General features: G+C 43.9%; 1 protein-coding gene and 1 long non-coding RNA gene across 2 annotated transcripts in view; one reads left to right on the forward strand and one right to left on the reverse strand.

Annotated features, from left to right (window-relative positions):
* The window catches only part of LOC144792837 (putative cation-transporting ATPase 13A4), a 289,798-nt gene that overhangs the window by 210,891 nt on the left and 52,302 nt on the right, over positions 1-26,605 (reverse strand). The window contains exon 3 of the mRNA XM_078668035.1: positions 25,564-25,710. Within this exon, the coding sequence (XP_078524161.1) occupies positions 25,564-25,710 (147 nt within the window). The remainder of the gene's footprint in view (positions 1-25,563; positions 25,711-26,605) is intronic.
* The window catches only part of LOC144792839 (uncharacterized), a 202,801-nt gene that overhangs the window by 137,969 nt on the left and 38,227 nt on the right, over positions 1-26,605 (forward strand). The gene's annotated exons all lie outside the window — the stretch shown is intronic.

The following is a 26,605-nucleotide window of genomic DNA, read 5'->3' on the forward strand; positions in this document are numbered from 1 at the left end:
AATGCGTGAATCTGCTTATAGGCAAGTACACCCGTGCCAAAGGTGAAAGATTATTTATCTGTTTCGCCGATTTGAGTAGTGCGTTTAATCTAGTAGATCATTCCATTCTTTTGACCACTTTGCTCGATATGGGAGCACCCAGGCCAATTATCTGTTTCCTGGCTCGACTATACGAGAACTTCGAGCGCAAAGTACGTTATGGACCCTGTGGGGAATCCACCATTATATTTTTTCAGTCAAGCGCGGCATTAGGCAAGGCTGTGTATTAGCCCCTCTTATTTTCTTCATTAATAGGGCGGGCCAGATCTTACAGTCTATACCACTGTCCCCCAAGTGGTCGGGCGCCCCACCCGGTACTATTTTACGCAGATGATACGGTCCTGCTGGCCAGGACCCCTGTGGGGTTGCAACATTTAATGGATGCTTTTAGGGACTTTATTGCCGCCCGGAAATTGGTTATTAATAAAAGTAAAACCTATGCATTGGTATGCGGACCAAGGGTTATAAAGCGTAAAACCTTTTTTATGGACAAGTCACCAGTGACTTATGTCGAATCATTCTGCTACCTGGGCATCACTTTTTCTGGTAACGGTTCATGGACTTGTGAAATTACCAATGTCAGCAGCAAAATGGACAGAAGTACCCATGGTATTTTCAGATTCTCAGCCAAGCTGGGTTCTAATCCAGTCAAATAAATATAAATAAAGGAAATTTATAAAGCGCCTGGTTACGCCATCTCGGCGTGTCCCCGCGCTGGGTGAGAGGAAGAGCAGTGGACCGAAAAGCCAGCAGATCGAAAGCTAAGCAGTGAACAAGTATGTTTTAAGTAGTTTCCTAAAACTAGGTTACGACCTTTCTAGCCTGAGAGATATGTGGAAAAGTAAATTTTGCCATGTTCTGTGTCCCTACGTGTTCCCCATCTTATGTTATGTGTGCATGATTAATATGCATATGTATTCCCATGATCGATTAAAGACGCAATTACAGTTGTGTCCATCTCTAGTATGCCAGTTTCTAGTTCTCGTGAAAGCTACGAGTATTAAGCCTATGTAAAGCTATGTTGCCACGTTTCTCAGTGTGCACGTTATTTCATTGTAAAGTCCCCGTTTCTAGGCCTCAAAAGGGCCCGGACTCAGATTCAGCTCCTGTCTCCTGAACCCTCTCCGAGGAGCGATACAGCCCCCACCTGTATCCCTGACCCTTCACTTACTTCCTGCCTCACAGTGCCCGGCTCGGCCTGGCTCTGCCTGCCAGTCTGCCAAGAGTATGTTATGATTCTAGTTATCAGTCGAGCCCTCCTTCTCTGCATTCCTTAGCTACTGAATCGCATCAATAGTTTCCGTCATGGTCTAGCCTTTACGTCTCCATGTAAGAGAAATACTGTATTAATGGTCATTTAATATTCCTCAACACACACTACATGTAGAATAATGCATGCATCGGTCTTAGTGTCTGTTAGCCGTTACCCTGATAACTTTTGGATTCTATCAACATGTTCTCTAAACATCAGATACTAGATAGTGTTTAGGTACATGTCGCTCTGACTCTCCAGACTTTCGTCTCTGCTCCTAGCGCAGAAGTCATAGCCCCCAGCTTCTCCTAGTAACACGTCATTGTCAGTTTGCGCGCACCACTAGGTTAGAGGTCCCGGCTCCTTAGGTAGCCCCCTCCATGTTTCCGCCCCATTTATGACATATTCTGTTACGTTTACATCACATGTCTATGTATACACCCACTTTCTACCTTATCTTTCGCGACTGCTACGCACCCCACCCACTGCTCCGCCTACTGTATGTACTGTAATGCCATTGTTTTAGTATATATACGTGTGTACTGTTATTAAAGGGTGCTAGCTAGCCATCCCAGATCTTGCCCGTGCAGGTTGTCCTGTTCCTGTCCTTTATGCTGTATTAAACCTGCAAACTCCTACTACCTCGAATCTTGACTCTTATTTTTTGAGCTATCTGTTATTGTTATATCCAGTCAAAAATAGAGGTATTATTTATTTATTTACCACATAATGGCGCCCGAATAGGGACTTGCCCTTTCCCCACGCGCCGGAGAAGCCACGCAGGCCCCCTGATCCTCTGCAGCCGTGACGGAACCATACCGTGCACGTGCAGATATTTCTGCTTCAAGTATCCCTCAGGCCCACGGAGGAGACGGAGGTTGCGGTCCAGCATCCAGACGAGGCGGTGGAGGAACGCGGCGAGTCCTGACCAGAGCCCAAGCCGAGAGTCCAAGGTCCGAGGTATCCGGAGGCCCACCCGTAACTGAAGTCCGAAGTTCGTCCGTCCGGCGTCGTAGCAGTCCAGTCCAGTCCGAGGCCTTCCGTTCTTGCTGCCGGTGAGTACCGTTGCTGGGGTAGTATCTAGACAGGGTCAATTGCATTGTCTCTGGTCCGTGGGTTTGGGGTACACAGATCCAACACGAAGGGTCCACTTGGGTGGATGCGGGTCCTGACGTGTCTCTTTATGAGACCGGTAAGTCTCGTACTGTTTTAGCAGTGCATCTAGTTTCTGTTCTAGTCCGTTCTGTTCTCGAGAAATTCATGTATTATTCCAGGTAGTATTCTGTCCGAACTGTTATTTTAAATGTCATTCATGTATTTCAATGTCGTGGTATGAAAGTGGTGTTTTTCAAGTCATTATTGTGTTCATTGTGTATTGTATAGTGTCTAGGCTCCAGCCCAGTCATGCCTTTGTTTTCCAAATTACGTCAGTTAAGAACTAGAAAAGGTCTGTTAGAAGAAGCAGTTCCTGTCCCGCCTAGGGACAGTCCAGGTCATTTTATGTATCAAAAGCATGGCATAAGTGCCATATTATATCTAGATTTATGGGTGGAGTACACCAAACAGTTAGAAGAAAAGTATAGATGGCCCGTATCAGGTACGTGGGATGCCGAGTGCATCATGCGAGTAGAAGAAGTATTATGGAAAAAGAAAGCCAGACAGTCACAGAAAGATGCCATCGAGTTATGGCGCAAAGAATCTCATAAAAGAACAGAAAAAGAAATCAGAAAGTAAGAATTAAGTAGGGAATCCACAGAAAGAGCCCAAGAAAGGGAACTAATCGAGATAGGTGAACGAGTTAAAACCGAACAGTCAGACAGACAGAGAAATGCCCTTATTAAGGGTATGTATCCTCTTCTTGCCGAGGGCTTGCCAAAAGCAACCCCGGAAGCATCCAGTCATTTTCCGCCACCCTTAGTTCCGACCAAGCTACGTCACAAACCGACCGCAGCTGATATTTTTCTCTCGTCCTATTTGGACGACACAGTCCCAGAATATGCTAATCCTGTTCCATCAGCTCCTGTAAATAATGTAATTCCTGCTCCTCCAGTTACCGGGGCACCTGTTGCAGTACCTGTTACGGTACCCCCGGTCCAGCCCGTAGTACAAATTCCCGCCACATCAGCCACTCTGCCAGCACGAAGAGTATCAGTCGACGATTCCAGTTTAGGGGCCGCAGGAGGAGGTCCTCCTGGTACCCCGCCGCCAAGTAGACGTCTAGGACCAGTCGAGTTACATGAACGTGCGTTACAGCGTACGCCCAAATATAAGTCCGTTGCAGAAATCAGGCGAGCTCTTACTGAATGCTGTTATGATCCAGTCCCAGGCGAGGATGGTATGGTTATATATTCCATACGTATAAGACAGGTGTCCGAGTATTTGGTCACCCTACCGAATATGAAAGAAGATCTAGACAGAATGTATCGTTTCATTCGTACAGGACAAGATTCAGAAAGTATTGCTGAAGTCATGTCTCTCAGGAAATCCGAGACCCAGTTTATGCTATTAAAGTTTCTGATCAATTGTTTAATACGGGAACAAGATTCCCCGACTAAAGATCCGACCGAAATGAGAATCCTGACAAAGTGGAGTGATAATATAGCCGAGGGTAAGCACAAGACACTCAATAGTATAGAGCATATGTACAAGAAAATTCGTAAAGAAATAATAAGGTTACATGAACAACGTCAAGAAGCACAAGTAAGCGAGAAAGAAAATGACTCTTCTACTGAAGAGGTAGAGGACGAGAATACCCCCAGAATAGCGTATGTAGGTAAATCTAGATTTCCAGACCGACATTTACGCCTAGAACACAAGAAAGTCTTTCATCATCCAGCACCGGAACAAGGTTCTCTAGAACAAGTATTTCAAGCTACCGATCACATTCTGAAATCACGAATCGGTTATAGTGAGTTAAGTACTATGCATGAACAAGAACTAGCCCGATCAGCAGTCCGATGGATTACTGATTCTACCACTTTTCCAGACGAAATAGTGGCACAAATGTTTCTGAAACTGCCCCCAGCCGAGCAGCGACTGGTGGGTATGTATATGATCCAGCACCTCATTACATTGTATGAGGGTCAACATTCTGATCCAGGCCCGTTACATGATGTCCTGAACGAGTTACTCCAGTATAGATGGAAAGGTTTAGGTACCGATTTAATTAGTGTCATTCTAGAACAGCGCCACAAGTATAGTATGTTTTTGAACCCGCATTTTGTTCATGTCTCACCTCCAGAAAGTAAACCGTTTTACATAGATAGACAGCATCCGCTACGAGAAGTACACCCAGTTAGGACAGCGGGTGGTGAAATGCAACGAGTATTTGTTTACACCCCAGTTACCAAGATGGAACTCTTAGAAATGAAGAAATTAATTCCCTGTCACGACAAAGATCCAGCAGGGTTCCACCGAGAATTAAAAGACATGCTCCGTATGGGAGAATACACGTATCCAGATATTATTAAAATGTTAAAAGTCCTGTTGCCCGCAGGGATATATGAAAAACTCAAGGAAAAGGATTGGGAGGTGGGAGAGAAAAAGATCGATTGGACAGCTCTAGAAGCTGAAGATAAGATATGAGTACCAGGTACCGGTCTTGGAGAGAAATGTAAAGAATTACCAGAATTATTAATACAAGTTTTGCCTAGGTTATTAGCCACTAAAAAGGAAGACTGGGATGCAATCTCAGCCTGTAAACAGAAACAAGACGAAGACACTAGTGATTTTTATTCTAGATTTGAAAAATGTTTCATAATAAACAGTGGATTGAAGACGAGTAGTGAGTCATACCCTCATCTTTTTGTTACTAAATTAGTCGAGAATTCAAGTCCACAAGTTAAGAATCGAGTTTTGAAAGTCGAAAGTACATGGCAAGCTAGTACTCCGTCCCAGATGTTACAGATGCTCCAGTATCACCAGAATAGAATCAGAGAAGAGCAAGAACACGAGAGAAGACGTATGAAAGACACGAAAATGAAAGTACTAGTTGCACAATCTGTTCCACAAGACAGTCAGAAGAGGGGTCCGAATCAAGCCAGTCATCCTGCAGCTCCCGTTAAAGGGACATGCAATTATTGTAAACAGCCAGGTCATTTTATAAACGAGTGTGCAGTTCTGAAACATAATATAGCTACTGGTAAAACTAAAGAAAGACCACGTCCGCCTAGACAAGACCAAGTTTCACAGACTTCTCAGCCACAGAATGCACAACAGACAGTTCCAGCACCGCAGCCTATTGCTGCAACACAGCATGTTACACAGCAGATGTACCAGTATGTGCAGACAGAGTATCCAGAGTATCAAGCATATTCATGAAACAGCCTAGAGAGGGAGGTAGGCTTGCCTCTCATCGAGATTCCTGTAGATCAAGAGGGTCCCTATGTTCACAGTCAAGTATTAGGGAAAGACAGAAAGTTTCTGATTGATACAGGGGCAAGTAGGACTACCATAAGTCACGCCGAGGTTCCAGGGGCTCCGCTCTCAGGCTCTAGAAATGTTTCCCTTGGATTTTCAGGAAAGCCAATAGTTAACGAGATTTCTAAGCCAGTTACTCTAGAAGTAGGTCCATTGTCCCGCACTACTGATCTATTGCTTACGAAGTCATGTCCAGAAAATGTGTTAGGTATTAAGACACTGAAAGAATTAGGTGCAGTTATTTGCTGCTCCCCAGAAGGAATACGTTTGTTTTTACGTGACTTCAAGGGTCACTATGTTTTACGAGATTTTGATCCAAGATTACTGAATGTCCCCCAGCATCTATGGGCACAAGGTCCAACTGATGTTGGTTTTATGCAAATCACACCCCATCGTGTGACTCTCAAGCAAGGTGTAGTGTTACCGCGAATCAGACAGTACAGATTGCCACCTGAGGCTGTAGCAGCCTTATCCAAAATTATTGACGAGCTCATTGCTCAAGAAGTGGTTGTAGAAACTGACTCCAATGTATGTAATTCTCCTATCATTCCAGTCATGAAACGTACTGATCCAAATGCACCCCCAGTATATCGATTAGTGATTGACCTTCGAGAACTCAATAAATGTATTATCCCCCAGTATCCAGTTGTCCCAGATATCTCATCCCTATTGACAGCCATTGATTCTGAGGCAATATTTTTTACTGTAATCGACCTCAAGAACGCATTTTTCAGTGTTCCAATTCATCCAGACAGCCAGTACCTTTTCGGTTTTTGTTTAAATGGAAGGAGCTATAAATTCACACGGGCTCCTCAAGGTTTCACAGAAAGTCCTAGTATTTACAGTCAAGCACTTAAGAGACAACTAGACAACATTCACATGCCAACTGACACTGCCCTGCTCCAATATGTCGATGATCTACTGATCACAGCCCGTTCTGAACGTGCTTGCGAGCGAGCATCGCTTACAGTTCTGTATTTCCTGGCCGAGATGGGGCACAAGGTGTCCCCTTCAAAGCTTCAATTCTGTGTCCAGCAAGTGATCTACTTAGGCCACTTACTGTCCAAGTGGGGTAGGCAGTTGACACCTGACCGTATCCAGTTAATAGCGAGTCTTCCTCAGCCCAAGACACAGAAGGAGGTACGTGCTTTTATCGGCCTTACTTCTTATTGCAGACAATGGATTCCTCAGTATGCATTTCTAGCCAAGCCACTGATACAGTTAACGACACAGGAGGCAGCCGTATCGACTGTCCTCCCTTAGACATCTGAACATACACTTAGTTTCAATGAATTAAAGAAAGCTTTATGTCAAGCTCCTGTTCTAGCTACACCGAACTACAGTAAGCCTTTTACACTTTTTGTCACAGAACGTGATGGTACAGCATTATCTGTTCTTACACAAGATCAAGCAGGACAATACAAGCCTTGTGCTTATTTTTCGAGCACATTAGATCCAGTAGCCCAGGCTCTGCCTGCGTGCCTCAAGTCAGTTGCAGCCACAGCACTAGCTATCAGACAAAGTGATTCCATAGTATTAGGACATTCCCTAACAGTACAAGTTCCACACTCCGTGGAAGTTCTTTTAAACCGAACACAGACTCGGCATTTGACAATTGCACGTTTGACAGGTTATGAACTGACACTGTTCCAGCCACACATAGAAATCAGACGCTGCAATGTTCTGAATCCTGCTACACTGTTACCGTCAGTTACTTCAAATCCTGCCACACATGACTGTGTGGAAGTAGTTAACACCATGACCAAGCCAAGACAAGACCTGACAGATATTCCATTACCAGATCCCGACCTGACACTTTATGTGGATGGTTCATGTATGAGAACAAGTACAGGAGAACTAGTAGCCGCGTATGCAGTGACTACTGACACTCAAGTTATTGAAACACACCGTATTGACACTCTGTCTGCTCAAGCAGCAGAGCTAGTTGCTCTGACTCAAGCCTGCATACACGCCAAGAACCTGAAAGTTAATATTTACACAGATTCACGCTACGCATTCGGAGTTGTACACGACTTTGGAGTGCTCTGGCAGGAGAGAGGTTTCATGACTTCTCATGGAACCAAGATTCAGCATGGTCTTCTTATTCAGGCTCTGTTAGATGCAATACATTTACCGACAGCTATCGCTATCATGAAGTGCAAAGCACATACGAAAGTCACAGACATTATTTCTCAAGGAAATGATCTAGCAGATCGAACAGCCAAGCTTACAGCACAGACACCAGACATACCAGTTAACAAGACACCGACATCCACTCCAGATCCGACTACATGTATGACAGTTAAGGACCCCACTCAAGATGTCATAGATATCCAGTCACATGCTATCCCCGAAGAAATCAAGAAATGGTCCGAACAAGGAGGGGTCCAGACAGATCAAGGATGGTTGACGAAGGGAAAAGCCACATGGTTTCTCCCCGACTCAATGGTTCAAGTCATTATCAATACCGCACATAGTCCAGCACATTTAGGAGAAAAAGCCATGTTAGACAGTATCCAGAACATTTGGTTCAACAAGCATTTACGAGCTGCAGCCAAGCAGAAAGTCCGTACCTGTATGATATGTTGTCAGTTCAATCCAGGTAAAAGTGTCCCGGTGGAACAAGGTGGATTCCAGCCCCCTGACCACCCTTTTGAAGTCCTCCAGATGGATTACATTCAGATGGAGCGATGTCGAGGTTTCAAGTATGTCCTTGTAGTTGTATGCGCTTTGTCCAGGTGGACAGAAGCATATCCAGTCCCAGATTACACAGCCGCGACCACTGCCAAGCAGTTGGTTCGTGAATACTTCCCTCGCTATGGACTCCCTAGGGTCGTGTATTCTGATAACGGCCAGCCATTCTCATCTGAACTCATGAAACACGTTTCTCTTTTGTTAGGGTACCAGTGGAAGTTCCATTGTGTACGCCATCCAGAAGCAGCCGGTCTCGTAGAGAGACCTAATCAAACCTTGAAAATCCGTATTGCCAAAGTGTGTCAAGAAAAAGGTGTAGACTGGCTAGTAGCCCTGCCAGTTGCCCTGTTCTATATGCGCATGGTCGCACATTCCAGATCAGGTCTGTCCCCGTACGAGGTCGTATTCGGCCGCCCCCCAATATGTGGGGTACACCTAGACCCCGAAGTATTACAGATGTTTCCAGTAATATGCTGACAGATTACCTAGCTTCCTTGATGTCTGCCCTACACTCTTGTCGTTCACAGGTTGCCGCTGCATTTCCAGACAATACCGAGGTGAAACCGCATGAAATCGTTCCAGGAAGCTTGGTTCTCGTCCGGAATTTCGATCGTTCAAGTCCGCTGGAGCCTCGCTGGAAGGAGCCGAAGTTGGTCCTTTTAACCACCCGCACTGCCGTCAAGTTGGAAGGCAGGAAGGGGTGGCTACACTTGTCGCATGTCAAGAAATTTCACGGATCCCGACTAGAAACTGTTTCCAGAAACATTTCCAAGGATTGTCAAGATTTTAAAGACTGCCAAGATACTGTTCCCAAGGACTGTCCCGCAAATGACATTGATACCAAGCCCTCCCTGTTAGAGAAAACTCCGCAGCAGGAGTATAAGTTGAAGCTCCGGTCTAGTAAAATAAGTCAGCCAGTTTAATTGTCTAAGTCCTCCCCTAGGTGAAACGGTTAGACAGGTATCTGACATGTATGAAATAGACCCCCTTAGTGAGAGAGTTAGTCAAAACTCAATCCGATGTATCGTTTTTTTAAGTTTCATATTATTTTTCAGCCTGATGGTTAGCTGCACGAGTTATGCATTTCATTTATGTTTTCCAATTTCTCATGTAAATAAGTCTTCTAATGCTACAGTAGAGCACACGTTTAGTGATCTGCCTCCTCATGAACTATCTTATCGTCTTGCTATGCGCAACAATTCATTTATTAGAATGTTACATTACTCACACCAGACCAGCAATGCCACTAATTGTTGGGTGTGTGGTCGACTCCCCCCTTTTCAGACACCGAAGGGAGTTCTGCCACTGTTTCCTTATCCGTTTTCACATAATGGTTCGTGTGGAGCATGGTCCATGTTAACGTCATCCTCAACAGATATGTCCTTTCTGAACAGTACATGTTTTCCAGACAAGCAAGGTCTTCCCCACAGAACAGGGTTAGATCTAGAAAATGAAGTTTATAATTTGGGTAATTATTCTTCGAATTTTATGGTCCTGAATGTTCAGTCTGATCCTATTCCAGACTTACCTGCTATTTCAGTACTACCAATCAAAGGCGAATTATGTGTTAGAAATAATGGTTCCGTACATGTAGGACATAGTGATTGTACTACTATTGTCAAGTATAGTGACAGTGGGAAATCTATTTTCAAAGCTTCACGTCATTCTTATTTTGTTTGTGGTCAGACCGCATATGTTCGTTTGCCCCTCGATTGGGAGGGAACCTGTTACATTGCCTTCCTACTGCCACCAGTTTTCCTAGCCCCATCTGATTATCACAGAAACACACATCTAGTACACATTAGACATAGAAGGGAGATCGAGTCCCCAATTGTCGATTATACTGAAACTGCTCTAGAACAGTATACAGATTTCAATAGAGGTTTCTTTTTCTTTATAGGACCTGTCCAGAATAGTAAGTTAATACGTAGGTTAACCAGAACCCTCGAAGCAGTAGTGAATGAGACTGCCTCTGCTCTAGGTAACTTAACCGAAGAGCAATCTGCTATGAGATTTGTCGTGCTCCAAAATCGTCTCGTTCTTGACGTCATACTGGCCGATAGAGGAGGAGCATGTAGAGTCATCGGATCTAGTTGCTGCATTTTCATTCCTAATAACGCGCCGTCTGTTTATTCAGCTATAACCAGACTTCATAAAATTGCCCATCAGTTACACCAGAATCCAGGCACCTGGACATGGTCCGGTTGGTTCTGGAGTATAATTTCTGCCTGGGGATGGAAAGTATTGTCATTTCTAGGTATTGCAGTAGCGATCATATTCAGTTGCTGCCTCTGTATACAATGTGGCCCTGCGATTTGCGGCATTTGTGCTACCTCTTGTATTCCTAGTCCTAAGTCCAGTCCTAAATCCCGTTCCAAGACAATTCGAGACGAGCAAATGATACTGTATGAAATGATAGATGGTATCATGAATATTGATGTTTCCTGATGGAAACGTAGTGACAAGGAGGGAATGTGGAAAAGTAAATTTTGCCATGTTCTGTGTCCCTACGTGTTCCCCATCTTATGTTATGTGTGCATGATTAATATGCATATGTATTCCCATGATCGATTAAAGACGCAATTACAGTTGTGTCCATCTCTAGTATGCCAGTTTCTAGTTCTCGTGAAAGCTACGAGTATTAAGCATATGTAAAGCTATGTTGCCACGTTTCTCAGTGTGCACGTTATTTCATTGTAAAGTCCCCGTTTCTAGGCCTCAAAAGGGCCCGGACTCAGATTCAGCTCCTGTCTCCTGAACCCTCTCCGAGGAGCGATACAGCCCCCACCTGTATCCCTGACCCTTCACTTACTTCCTGCCTCACAGTGCCCGGCTCGGCCTGGCTCTGCCTGCCAGTCTGCCAAGAGTATGTTATGATTCTAGTTATCAGTCCAGCCCTCCTTTTCTGCATTCCTTAGCTACTGAATCGCATCAATAGTTTCCGTCATGGTCTAGCCTTTACGTCTCCATGTAAGAGAAATACTGTATTAATGGTCATTTAATATTCCTCAACACACACTACATGTAGAATAATGCATGCATCGGTCTTAGTGTCTGTTAGCCTTTACCCTGATAACTTTTGGATTCTATCCACATGTTCTCTAAACATCAGATACTAGATAGTGTTTAGGTACATGTCGCTCTGACTCTCCAGACTTTCGTCTCTGCTCCTAGCGCAGAAGTCATAGCCCCCAGCTTCTCCTAGTAACACGTCATTGTCAGTTTGCGCGCACCACTAGGTTAGAGGTCCCGGCTCCTTAGGTAGCCCCCTCCATGTTTCCGCCCCATTTATGACATATTCTGTTACGTTTACATCACATGTCTATGTATACACCCACTTTCTACCTTATCTTTCGCGACTGCTACGCACCCCACCCACTGCTCCGCCTACTGTATGTACTGTAATGCCATTGTTTTAGTATATATACGTGTGTACTGTTATTAAAGGGTGCTAGCTAGCCATCCCAGATCTTGCCCGTGCAGGTTGTCCTGTTCCTGTCCTTTATGCTGTATTAAACCTGCAAACTCCTACTACCTCGAATCTTGACTCTTATTTTTTGAGCTATCTGTTATTGTTATATCCAGTCAAAAATAGAGGTATTATTTATTTATTTACCACAGATAAAGGAAGTTTGTTCCAATTCTGTGCTGCCAGAAAGCGAAAAGAGTGACCACCCATTCTCGCCTTCTTTATCTTTGGAATCACCAGCTGCCCGGTCCCACAGGATCTAAGGAACCTTCCTGGTAGATACCTGGGCAGATTTCAAGGAGATTTCTGCAATTTATAAGGCAAGGGTTTTATCCACTGCAACATATTGAATGGAATTGAATAAGCATTTGTAGAGCGCATGGTTACCCGGAGGCAGCCCAGCGATATGGGGCTGGTGTGTGGGGCACTACGGTTGCAAAGCATTGCAGACTAAGGAAAAAGGTTCTCTCAAACGTCTTCTTAGTCTGCCCATTTTCGCTTCATCGGAGATTACTCAGAGAAGGAGGGCTCCAGTACCTCACAGACATAGTTGCATCACGCCCCATTTTGCTATGGCACTATATGGTCCAAAAGCAATTATACAAGACCTTTTACCTTGGATAATGCCATGACGATCCCCTGGCTAAGTTATATTAATTCAGTGTATAGTAAATTGTTTAATATGTCAGTCCTGAACAACCCCCTACAAGTTTTATCACTTAGTAAGTTGTCCATTACAGATTTTTTTAGGAATAATAAGAAGAAGGAAATCCAGCTTGCTAGTGAAAGTAGGAAATCAACTGTCATGTTTTATTTAACACTTACATTAAGAGCTGGCTGTCAGGATTCTCTAATTCATATCCCTAATCTTATGCACCGTTGTGTCCTAGTCAGATTCAGACTGGGAACTGTCCATCATTTAGATGCCTTTCCCACAATGAAACCGGTCCTTCGGACGCGTTCCCTTGCCCCTGCGATGGACAGAGTCAACAGAGCACTGGGCACTCTATGTTGTTTTGTGACTTTTATTCTGGTTTTAGAAGTTATTACTTAAAACCACTTCTGCTTGCATATGGCAATGGATCACATCTTGCTGCAGTAAAATATTTCTCTGAACTTAATGCCTGGGTCTGTCTCAATGTGGCGCTTTTTATTATAAATGCACTTAATACATGTAAAATTATAATTGGTCCAATATAGCGCTGAGCCCTTGGTGATTTGACGAAACTGTATTGCTTTTTTAAATTTATATTTTATGTTTTCTTATGATGTGATTAACTTTGACCCCATGTTGTTTGACAAGCGCCATTCAACATGTTTTTATCGGATATTAATCATTTGTAACATAATTTGTTTTATTCATACTTTTGTGGTTGTTTCATACACACCGAATAATGTCAATTGAATTGAATTGATCCTCCCCAGGGACCTCAAGCTGCATTTTGTAATCCTGAACTCATGGGTGCAGTGCTGCGAGTATTACATTTACTTACCCTGGCACCTTGGTGAAATTTCCCTATAGAATCTTTGTGTTTGAAACAGGCAAATGGTGGCAGCCACACGAGTGGACACGTAAGCTCACTGCTCCTGCCGGACCTCACAAGAAGCTGGTGGAGGTGCAGGGATCACATGCTAAAACAACAGTTGATGGACAGAATGCAGAACAATGTCATACATTCACCCCAGTACAGAGATCTGGGCCTAAATCCATCGTTTTTTTGCACTCCACACCACCCCAGTTCTGACATGGCCATATGCAAATCAGCCTTGACCCTGTGCCTCATGGGAACAGTCCAGCCCGAGCTGCCAAGCCATGTCTTTCCTGGACCGAATCAAGCATCCTAGGACCGGTTTCTGGCTATCAGCCGTCTTCAGCCAGGATAGCTTGATTCCAGTGGTGTGGAGAGCACGGGACTCGCGTCTGAGCATACCCAGCCCACTCGGGGTGACAAATGCAAAACAACAGTTGATGGACAGAATGCAGAACAATGTCATACATTCACCCCAGTACATGTGGGAAGGGTATGTCAATAGACTGTTCCCATGAGGGACAGTGCCAAGACTGATTTGCATATGGCCATGTCTGAACTGTGGTGGCTTGGTGAGCAAAATAACGATGGATTAAACCCAGATCTGTGACTGGGGGTGAATGTTTTGCCATTGTGCAACATTCCGTCCATCATCTTGTTTGGCGGTGTAGGGATCGCCATTCAGAACGGAGAGAAATGAAGCTTGAAAGATATTACCTTTAAAAACTACTTACGTGCCGAAAAGATCTCGCTGCCCAGGAAGTGAAACAAGTAGGACTGAATGCCTGTGCAGCAGAAATTGAAGGGTCAGCTGGGCAGGAGGGGATGCCACTGAATGCAGCGAGTTGCTGCGGCATAATACTTGTTGCTGCTGCTGAGGTAACTTCACCAGTGGTCACCCCAGGCTTGGGGGTTAGTGAGTGTTTGAACGATGGGAGTACTCCTCAGATATTGAGTGGCACCGGCGATGAAGATAATATTTCAAAGGATGCAGAACAAGGGGCTAAATCCCAGACTCAACAGGCACAACAAGTGGAAGTGCAAGTACAGGCACAGACACAGGCATATATACTGGATGGTGAGTCTGGGGATTTGTATTCTCTTTCGGAGCACTCTACCTCTTCTTGTGAAGATTTGGCATTGCAGTACTCTAGGCAGATGAATATGGCGGACGATCGCGCCCACAGTAGTATCTGTTTGGAGGACTCGGGGGACTTTATTGATGATAGCCCTCATACAGTGCAGAAAAAAGGTGATGCAGTCTTGGATAAGGGGGGGGTGTAGAAACGGATCAATTATACCCCTTCAATTATGGGCAAAAAAATATACTGATGAAGATATCACTCTAGCAATGATATATCAGTCCATTACGTCTCACCGAGATGAGACACGAGAGGAGAGCCAAAGGGTGCAGAACTCATGTCGTAAGCTGCAGAATTCGGTGCGGCGTCTGGCTAAATCTCAGGCAGATTTCGCTTCAAGGTTCACCGAGGCAGAGACGAGGATTTAAAACTTGGAAGATGTACTGGCTCAACAGAAGGCAATGACGGAATCATTACGTAACATTAAAGAAGACACACAATGGAAAATAGCTGATTTTGAAAATCGGGCTCGACGCAATAACTTGAGACTGATGCAGATTCCAGAAGGGAAAGAGGGACAGGACCCTCGCAAGTTTATCGTCGAACTTTTTAAAACGGCCTTTCCTGAACTAACTAAATGGGACTGGGATAGGGAAATTGAAGAGCGCACAGATTTCCTTTTAATATCAGTCTCCGGGCAGGTCAGGCTGAGGATAAGCCTAGATCTTTCTTGATCTCTTTCAATAGGTTCTCTGCTAGAGAGGATGTGTTTTTGCTCGCACGTCCCCATAGAAAAGGGTTGGGATAGGGTTTGAGTTTTTTGCTACGCCTGATTTTTGTCGTTATACAATGGAGAGCCGCTGGCAACTCCGTCAGCTGATTACTCAATTTCAGGCCAAGGGGGCTCAAGCTTACTTATTGAACCCTGCCAAACTAAAAGTTATTTTCAGGAACGCACTCGGTTTTTTACAAGTAACGTGCCTGCAAAAGAGTTCTTGAACTCCATTTAGGTTTATTGTGCTACACTGGAATAGGTAGCGGGCACTGCTAAGATCCTTGCTTCTCCTAAATGTGTAAATAGTAATAGTATGGGATTTTTCCTGAATGTATATTCTGTGAGAGAAGGTAGGGGAATACGGGAAGGTTTATATCTACAGGACCATAAGTCCTAAAGCCTCGATGAAGGGGAGGGGGAGAGTCAGGGCGGAACAGGGGTGGGGGGGGGTTGGGGGGGTAGGGGCACTGAGGTGGGGTGAAAATTGGGTAAAAACACAGTTTGAGTAGGAGAGAGGAGCGATAAAATGCTTCCAAACAACCAGAAAGCTTCTGGTAAAAAGCTAATTAATTTTCAGTTGTGTATGTTATTTATTCATTAATATGGTGCTCCGGGGGATTAAAATATGTTCTTTAAAATGTCTCGGGTCTCAATAAGGTTAATAAAAGAAAGAGGATAGCCGTAGAACTTCGGCATATACAACCTGATGTATGTCTCCAGGAGACACATTTGCCCTGGAGTAATAGACAGCTAGCAGCTGATTTGGGGTATTCTTTAATTGCCGCCTCCCAACAGTCATCAATGATCCGAGGAGTTATGATATTAATTAAACCGAATGTCTGCACAACAGGACGATGTCTAATAGACAAATGGGGCTGTTTGGCCATAGTAGAATTGGGGATGGGCGATTCCCAAATTACATTATGTTCCATCAATGGATCCAATTTAGATGAGACAGTGACTTTGGAGGGTTTGAACTTAGAATTGGCGGCATGGGCAACTCCCCTGATTGTATGTGGAGACATTAACTTAACCCCTCAAGAAATTACAAGAGGACCTACAAACTATACAGGACGTAAACCACGGGTCTTTAAAGTGCTTTATAACTTTTTAGAAGATCACAGTTTAGTGGATGTATGGGGTAGTTTGTACCCCACAAACTCAGGTTATACCTTCTATTCTTTCCCCCCTAAAAAAATGGCTCGACCCCACCCCTGCCACTGCACATGCGCTACACCTCAGTCAACAACAGCACTTGGCCCATCTTACAACGGTTACCAAGGGACACTTGGCGAACACCGCACACAGGGTATATGACTTGGGCGATAAAGCCGGGAAGATGCTGGCATGGTTAGACAAAAGGAGTGGCTGTAACAAAGGTATTCAGAGAATATACGCACAGGATGGCCGGCTGCAGACGCACCCTGAGCAAATTGTTCGCACCCTGGCACGACATTATCAGGAAATATACACACCGGTTCAGGCTGTCACAGAACGGGAGGCGTTAGCGTCGCTCGATCACATTGCTGTCCCAGGGCTTTTGCAGGACGCGCAACCGGAACTGGACACTGACTTAACCGAAGATGAAATCCAATTGGCAATACAGTCGTTGCGATCCGGAAAGGCGCTAGGACCTAACGGGATACCCGTGGAATGGTACAAAGCGTCAGCTCCCCTGTTGAGCAAACCCCTGCTAGATATGTATGTGGAGAGTTTAGACAAGGCTGAACTCCCTCTGGACCAACGTACAGCCACGATAGTCGCCATTCCTAAGCCAGACAAACCGCAGACGGCATGCTCCTCGTACCGACCTATCTCCTTGCTCAACGTGGAAGCAAAGATCCTAGCGAAACTCCTGGCTAGTCGCCTGATTAAGCATCTACAGACCCTAATACACCCCGACCAATCAGGTTTCATGCCGCACAGAAGCACGGCACTGAATTTGCGGAGAGTACATGGAGTCCTGGCGCGAGCACATCTCCTCTCAGAACAGGCAGTCATTTCATCTCTAGACGCCAAAATGGCCTTTGCCCTGGTGGAATGGGAGTATCTATTTGCGGTCCTGGCTCGTATGGGCTTCGGCCCGAAATTTATAGCATGGATACGGCTGCTATATAGATCGCCCATGGCACAGGTGGTGGCGAATGGTCACATTTCACAGACCTTCCCCCTGGGACGAGGGACCCGACAGGGGTGCCCACTATCCCCCTTACTCTTTGCGCTGGTGCTGGAGCCACTAGCTATTCTGCTCAGAGCAACACCACTGTTTCGGGGCATCGCCTGGGAGGACGGGTGGGAGGATAAAGTATCCTTATATGCAGATGACATGCTGATCTACATGACCAATCCCAATGAGGGTGTTCCTGCCCTGTTGGCTCTGTGCGATGAGCATGGGAAAGCGTCCGGTTACACACTGAACTGGTCCAAATCCATAATATTCGTCCTTCAGGGGCAGGAGCCGTTATTGCGGAATGACTGCCCCCTGCAATTAGCGACCGGCTCCTTTAAATACCTGGGCATTTTCATCACCACTAATGCGGCGGACTTCTACACTGCGAACTTGGTGCCACCTCGGACACGTCTGCGTGCGGACGTTAAATATTGGGCTACCCTTCCGCTGACCCTCCTTGGGCGAGCAGCGTTATATAAAATGATGGCTCTCCCTAGATTTCTCTATGTGTTAGAAAATACCCCACATGTAGTGGCTCCACGCTACTTCCAACAAGTCGCTGCGCTGGCATCTGCTCTGTTATGGGGCAACGGCCCAGCCCGTATAGCACATGACAAACTAGTTCGAAGCTGGTATGACGGAGGGATTGCACTACCCAACCTTCAACTATATTATTGGGCATCCCAACTTAAGGTAATTAATTACTGGATCCATGTCCCGCGGGATGACCCCGCTTATAAGGCGGACTGGTCGCAGTTGGGGACGGACGGCATGCTATCAGTGTTATACAACCACACACAGGTTCGTAAATTGTTTGGACCGACGTTACATACGGCTACATTATGGCATGCAGCACAATCTCGACTGGGGTGGAAGGGGAAGATCACCAGAATGACGCCGTTATGGGACGCGAAATCATTGGGAAACATGAGGTCCAGTAAGGGCTTCACACGCTGGGATCAAATTGGGATTTCGGTGGTGGGAGACCTTTGGGATAAGGGCTCGGTGGTAGCATTCTCACAGCTACAGCAGCAGCATGGTATGGGCCCCAATGAAACATTCAGGTATGTGCAAATCCGTCACGCCCTACTACAAGCCATTCCTCCTGACACCACACTCCCGGAATCGTCACCACTAGAAGACAGGTTGTTGACGGAATTTATGGAGCAAAAGGCGACCTCTCTTACATACAAAAAACTGGTTAACAACCTGACAAACCCCACACAGACACTTAGAGAGAGGTGGGTGGGGGACATAGGGGACATGGATGACACAGAGTGGAATGAGGCGCTGGCATCCCCGAGGGAGGTGGGCATCTCGGCCAGGTTCAGGTTGGTCCAGCTCAAGATCCTACACCGCACCTATTACACCAGGACACTTCTACACAGGATACAAAGAGCACCACACCCCTTCTGTCTGAGAGGCTGCCCATTGATCCAGGAAGTCTGGAGGCAAATTATGCGCACAGTATCCCAGGTCCTTGAGGTGTCACTCCTTCCGGAACCCCGTAAATGCCTGTTAAACATTTGGGACCCTACTGACCTGAACAGGTCTGGACAATTGTGGGTCACGTTGGCTGTGACAGTGGCCAAAAGAGACATTGCACAGAAATGGGGTGCTCCAGAAGTGCCTACGGTGCATGGCTGGATTAGAAATATGGACCTTCTAATGGTAAAAGAGAGGGCGGTGTATGTGCTGCGGGCCTGTCCCCGTAAATGGAATAAAGTATGGTTGCCATGGAATAAATACAGGGGGGAACCATGTGCACCCTTGCCGGAGGACGAAGATTTAGAGTCGGAAGAGGAAGAAGATTAGGGGGGACGACCTAGTGTGTGAAACTCTGAATTGTGGTGGGATGGAGCGGAAACTCGATGGTGCCTTTGAACGAGTGTACGGACTGTGAGCAGTAGAAAAAGAATGTCTCTGTAAAGATATAACATTCTAGTGTGATGATGACATAAGTTGGGTTTTTGTAGATGTGATTTTCGTTTTGTTAGTTGAACTTACTAAGCACCAATTGCTATATCATAAGTGGGCAAATTACGAACTGGAGCGGGGCATGATATGTTGCCAAGTAAGAATATGTACAACACGTTAGCGTTTATTCCCTTCCTATCCATAAAAGTAAAGTAGTCTCAGACGTCGGAGCGTACTGGGATTTATCCGTCTCTCTGATAAATGTATGTAGTAATGTGAAACTGCTGATCAATGATGTTACTGTAAATGTCTTTTTTTTGCCTTCTTGACAATAAAGTTCTTATAAAAAATAAAAAAAAAATACGAAAGCGTTCGATATGTCACAAAAACAGTGATTAGCCTGTGAGCCTTATGAACGACTAATAAAGTTGTGGATAATTGAAAAAAAAAATGGCTCGATTGGACTATTTTTTTATGCCTTCATCTTTGCTAACCGGGGAGAAAATGCAATTATTCCCTAGGATCTCTTCTGATCATGCTCCTGTTTTAGAAATATCCGCTTTACGGTAGATCACATAAGTAGAGGCTTCACCTTTGATCGGAAATGATGTGCAGACGATCAATTCAGGAGTTACATGTCAAAATGGATTGCAGAATTGTTTTATATCAATGCACGCTCTGCCCGTACAGAGATCGTATGGGATTCATTTAAGGCATGGTTTAGAGGTGAAGTCTTGAGCTATGGCATCTCTCATCAAAAGAAACTTAAAGCAGAAATGCGAGACCTTTATTCCGCTTTAAGAGTAGCGGACGAGAGGTTGACTCAAGAAATTCAGGGGACAACAGATCGGGGCAACATTTTGGACTTTGAAGATGTTGTCGCTAGGTGTTGTGCTAGAATTACTGGGGTTTGGAATACTGAGACTGCGCGGAAATACTTGGCATATAAAAAGCAATGTCACGAGTATGGGGAAGCAACAGGGAGGTGCCTTGCGTTAAGACTGCGTATGCAGGAAACCTCGTGACGTATTGTGGGTCTAATAGATTCCACAGGAGAATTGTGTCAGGACTCGGAGAAGATTTTAGCTATATTTCATCAGTTTTATACAGAGCTATATACACAGTAAAGACGGGATGAGGAAGTTGATTTAGTAATACCTGGGGGCAGCTTTAATCAATTAGATCCCAGCGAGACAGATGGTTGAATAGTCCTCTTACGATGAAAGAATTAGAAAACGCAGTGAAAAGTTTAGCATCAGGGAAGGCGCCCGGTCCCGATTTTATCCCAGGAGAGATTTATAAGCTTTTCTTTGGACAGTTGAAAAATGAAATGGTTGAAACATTTAAGGCAGCGCAAATAGGGGGTGCACCTGAATCATGGAATGAAGCCACTATAGTGGTTTTTAATAAGAAGGGTAAGCCTCCAGAGCTGCCCGGTTCATATCGCCCGATTACTTTACTTAATTGCGATAGTAACATTTATTCAAAATTGTTGGCCAACCGAAACGCAAAAGTTATAACCTCATTAGTTTCAGTTAATCAACATGGATTTATTCCCGATAGAGGTACTGTTACACATACAAATAAAGATATTACTCTTTTTGATATTGCTCAAGTCGAAAAACGGAAACTTGGGTTAATTTTACTAGATGCTGAGAAAGCGTTTGATCGCGTGGAGTGGCATTTTCTTTGGGAAGTGATTAACCGGGCAGGTTTTGGGAATGGTTTTATGATGGCAATTCAGGTGCTGTATGCTTCTCCAAGCGCTAGAATCGCTGCCATGGGTATGAGATCTGAGATGATTAAAATAACAAGAGGCACAAGGCAAGGCTGCCTTTGCTCCCCTTTACTTTTTGCGTTCTATATAAACCCTTTTATTGAAATGTTATATAATAGCCAGTTAATAAGACCTTTTTTGTTCAGGATATCCCGCATTCAGTCTTTGCGTATGCGGATGACATAGCGGTGACGTCTGTTGATCCGGCTACGGCCCTCATAGAGATGGAGCGGTTGGCACTTGAGTTCGGCCAGGTTTCAGGGTATAAACTTAATGTTTCAAAGACACAAGCCCTAGGTACTGATAATATTTCAATACAGGATCCTAGAGTAGTGTCTGAAGTCACATATTTGGGCATCAAAATTAAAACGTCAATGAAAGACATGGTAGAAGTAAACTGGTTGTCTCTTCTACAGAATATAAGACAATCCTTTGACAGATGGGAATGTCTTCATTTTACTATAATTGGCATAGGGAATATTATAAAAATGAGTATTCTATCTAAAGTATTATACTTATTTAGATCAATCCCTCTGGAGTTACCCCTAAGTCATTTGCACCAGCTGCAATCTTTATGTTCTAATAGATTTGTCTCATGATTTAAGACATTTTCAATTGTACCATCTTGAACTCCTCTTAGGATTTTTAAAATTTAAGTTTTCAAAGTTTGATTTTCTTGTTTATCTTTTTGGTTGTAGTTTTTGCATTTGTATTTGCTGTACTTGTTCCTTCTGTTCTTGCCCCTTTGGATCCATGCAGCATACTAACACTCAACCCTGTGAATTTGTCGGTCGAGTCAACACATCTTCATTCTTCAGTCACCACTGTGTGGATCCACTGGTGGCAATCTTCCACATTTAATAGCAGTATTGATCACCAGGATTACATGGTACAGGTTCTTCCAACATGACTAGTGTACAATATTTAAAAAAATGTTTCTTCACCACAAACCAGGCTCTAGGTGGTAGAGTTAGAGCGCACCAGATCAAACTTCTGCAGTAATCTAGAACTAAGTATGGGCGAATTTTGCAGATCTGTGATCAGCAAATTAGCCCGAAATCGGCCCCAAACATCTGTGAATTCAAAGAATCAGCGGATTTTTAAATGTATAGTGCTTTTCCGAGCACTACAGCTGCGTAAAGTGCTGTTAGTGCAGTGACCATGTGTGTGTTACTATGCCATCGCGTCGAAGGGCGCAGGGGTTCCCTTGAGTGAGCGGTCCATCATAGTGGGTAAATGGCGGGAAGACGGTGCACACTGCTAGTGTGTGGGTGGGGCCAAACGGGCGGGCTTCTATACGAGGTCACATGCCTCTTGTGTGTAAAAAAGGACAGAGACCAATCAGAGCAGCAGACGAGGAGAAATAAGCTCCTGGACACACGAACTGCACAGGGATTGCGCTCGTGAAAGTCAAGGATGCACAGGCCTCTATCCAGCATCACAGCTAATTTTCGACAGTAGATTTGGGGAGAAAGCACACCTGCCCAGCCTCGACAAAGCTCACGATTGTTTTTGGGCTGATTAATGCGTTACTGAATTTGACCTTCAGCTCCGGCACGTACTTCACTGCTTAGTTGCAACTTGTAACTATTCACTGACCCTGCCTGACCTGTTTCGGGTCAGGACAGGGTCAAAGAATAGTTGCAAGTAAGCAACTTCTTGCAGCTTGCCGCTGCCATCTCTCAGACCCTGCCTGACCTGTTTAGGGTCAGGACAGGGTCAGAGAATAGTTTATCGGAGCATCATGCCACAATGAACCCTGCCCTTCATATTTATCCAAGAAGTTCATACCTCTACTCAACTGGAGTACTTTCTACTGGCTAATCAGTAGGTGCTACCTCGTTGGGTAAATGTATAGTGCTTTTCCTACACTACAGCTGCGTAAAGTGCCAGAAGAGTTGTCTCCAAAAAAAAAAGGAATAATCCGCCGCTCGCGAACGTGTGAATTTTCGGCAATTTTGCGAGATTCGCGGATCGCAAAAATCACGAAAATCCGCAAATTTCGCGAGCGTAGCAGATTTTTGGCCCATACTTATCTAGAACTAGATCATCATCAATTTTTACATGCAGCTGAATGACTACCCGGAAGTTTCATTCATATCACAACTTCACGATGAGCCAACCCGGTAGCCTTTTTGGGCAAGCTCCTTTTGCTTAACACCACCACAGGAAGTGCATCTTCCCATTTTAATGATGTTGATCCACAAAATGTTGCTAGCTTTGATTTCAGAGTGCCATTCGTTTATCGCCAAAGTTCCTGATACTTCTGGGTGATATCTGACTCTAAAGAAGTTGTCAACCGAATTTAGGGATCACCTCCCTCATTAAAAGTTTGGCTACAGTGAGTGAGACACACCTTGTTGAATAGGCAGACATTTACAAGAATGTACCTCAAATTGTTACATGATGTGGCATTTCTATACAGTCTGTTTCTAATCTTGTGAAAGGCCCTTCAGACTTGCCAATGTGACTCATTTTCATGTTTGTTCTCTTGCCAATATTTAATTGTTGGCAAGTTATACCGATTTGGCCCCAATTTTCTGTAACTGGCTCCAAAAACAAATTATTGAATCTATACCTTTTTAATGTCCTAAACATTGCATTTCTTCCAAAATGGGTGGGATCCTGAAGATACCATGCCATGGGTAACAGCATTAAATCACGTGTATGCAAATACTTCATCAAAAGACATCAGCACCTTATTTGCATCTTTTGAACATTTTTATTTTTCCAATTCTTTCTTTACATACTTTGGTTCCTCCTTTTGCAATTCTCTTAGCTCTTCAAGTGACCGAGTCAACATAGACCAGTAATTATTCACTTTTTCTAATTCACATTCTGGTGTTTCATTTATTCCGAATGTGCCAGATGCATGAACTCAGTATTTTGCAACTTTATTTGCAGAATTATTTCCAGATAAAACCATGTCATTCCCCACTCTTATGGTTTTTTTAAATTCCAATTGAGACAACAGGGCTATGCAAGAGAAGAACATGAGGGAACGCATTACATAAGAACCCTGTGCACTATCAAGGCTAGAACAGCTTGAAATTCAAGGGAAGTACCCCTAATAATTAATACAAGAACAAAATGGGAACTCTTCCTCCATTGCATCCCAATATGAATCAACCTTGAGAATTAACCAGACAAAAAGCGGGTAGAAGAAAGAGAAAGCAATGTCCCGTTAAAACTAACTGGGATCGTTAGTCAATAAATGCATAGATACAAACTGGTCAATTCCATTACACAAAGATAAGAATGACAAGATCCCTATATAATGTGAACAAGAATCCTAGTGAAGGGAAAGAGTTATATGATAAGCCCCTTCGCTGTAAGATATAAGCATGTTTTTTAAAAAATATATTATGTTCTGAAGAAGGTGGGGTGAACCAATCTTTTACTACCAAAACGTGTAGACAACTACTGACAAAATCTGTTTTGGAACAAATATATTTAGTGTGTTCTGTGAAAAAGAAATCTGTGGGTTGTAATATTTTTCACATAGTATGAATATTGTTTTTAAAAAACTGTTTAGAAAAATATTTCATTATATTAAGGAAATATTAAATCGAATGTGTGTCAATTACTAAATTATTTGAATAAACCAGACATTTTAACATCAAACAATGTTTAGTGTTAAGACAGTACAGTGTATAAATGCGAAGGGCGTAGGACCTTGAGGAACTGTAATTTATTCTAAGCTGATTGTATTGACAGTGAGTGTAAGAAACAAAAAGGATCCTTTCGTATTTTAATTTGTATCCTGATCACAGCACATCTTACATCATTCAATGTTTCGTACATGAATCTATACAATTGTAGCTGATGTTTGTTTCCTTAGGTTTTATGGTGAGGTTCCATTCATGTCAACATTACATAGATCTTTGGTGATGTTATTGGAAAATTTGTTGCTGTGTTGAATGTGTGATGTTATAAAGAGTGCATGATGTGGGTGATTGTTAAGGTTATATTTACTAAAGAGATGAATACCACATAATTAGGTTTGTATTGTAAAGGCAATTCTCTTATCAATCATAAGTACATTTTTGCTAAGGTTGTATCGGAGATAAGTCAGGGATCATTCTGATAAAATAATGCAGTAATACTGCATGTGTGTTACCTTAACATGACAAGTTCTATCAGTTAGATAACAATACAATTCCTCATGGTTCACACTTCATGTTCTGCAAAACTTATTCTTAGTATTTTCTATACAAATGTCCACAGGCTTTAGCCTGAGTGACTTGTGCAGGGAAAATGTGTCAAATCTTCATATAAACTCAAATCCAGTATCGGGTGCAAGCTCCCATATGTACCCAAACTGGGATTATTGGAGCACTCTTAATGAGTCCTCAGATATGGAATTCTGTACATCTAGAACACCCCCCCGTCCCCCTCCACCCAGAATGCTGCTGATGGTGAGGATTCTGAAGGTTCTACCTTGTGCTCTGGCTTCATGATGGCTCGGTTGATGATGGCGTTCTCGTCAGCCGCAAAGACAAAGTCTCCCTTCTTGCTCGGTAGGCTCAGGAGAGCAGACAGGTAGATCCATCTCACCTTCTTCCTGGAGTAGGTTTTAAAGTCGTCCTAGAGAGAGAAGTCACAGGAGAGTCAGTCCACGGTCAATGGACAGCAGAAGAGGAAGTCAACTCACAGCTGTTGATCAATGCTCTACTGTTTCTGTCTCCAAACTGCAAGATTGAAGAGCACCTGATCATAGAAACAAATGTCAGATCCCTGAACCTTTGATTAGCTGTGGAGTTTCATTGAAAACTGTTCTCATCTTCTACCTAGACATCCTAACAGTCTGTTCATTGGAAAAAAAGACCATATGTAGAACAGTTGTAGAATGTATGAACACGGTAAATTGAATTTACAATATTTTTGGTGCCCAAAGACCAGCCTTATTCTAATTGTGGAGTAAATCTCACTTGGGTACGAAAATAGTTTTCACTGATTTTTACTTTGGAGTCGGGTCAAATTCTCTTTGACCACGCAATTTCCTCCAAGCGTTGTCTAGAGGGATCTGCATGTTCGACACTTTGGAGAGTCGAGCAACGCACTGTACTACTGGTTCCAAAGGCTGTTAGTGGACATTACACACCATATGAACAAGAGAAACCCTAAATCAGATTCAAACCCCCTGTGTTAACAATGTAATCATCTTTGCCGCTCTCCTGTACCCTACCCCCTGTCCCCCCACACAGTTGTTTTGGGGATATGGATGGAGGAGGGGTTTTCTTAGTGGTAGTACATTAAGGTACTTACTCACTGCTGCTCACTGCTTTTCATTAGTGTATCATTTACAGTTCAATTGTGATAATCAATGTTGAGTTCCTGGGATTGGGTAATGATCACTGTTAATGCCCTGCTTTCACACTATAATTGGATAATCCTCTGAGATACGTATTGCACTGACCATTATGACAACTTGTTTAAAAGAACTCTGTGACCATGTTATAATGAGTATTCATCCTTAACT

This window comes from Lissotriton helveticus, chromosome 11, assembly GCF_964261635.1.
Source record: "Lissotriton helveticus chromosome 11, aLisHel1.1, whole genome shotgun sequence".
In the NCBI taxonomy this organism is placed as follows: Eukaryota; Metazoa; Chordata; class Amphibia; order Caudata; family Salamandridae; genus Lissotriton; species Lissotriton helveticus.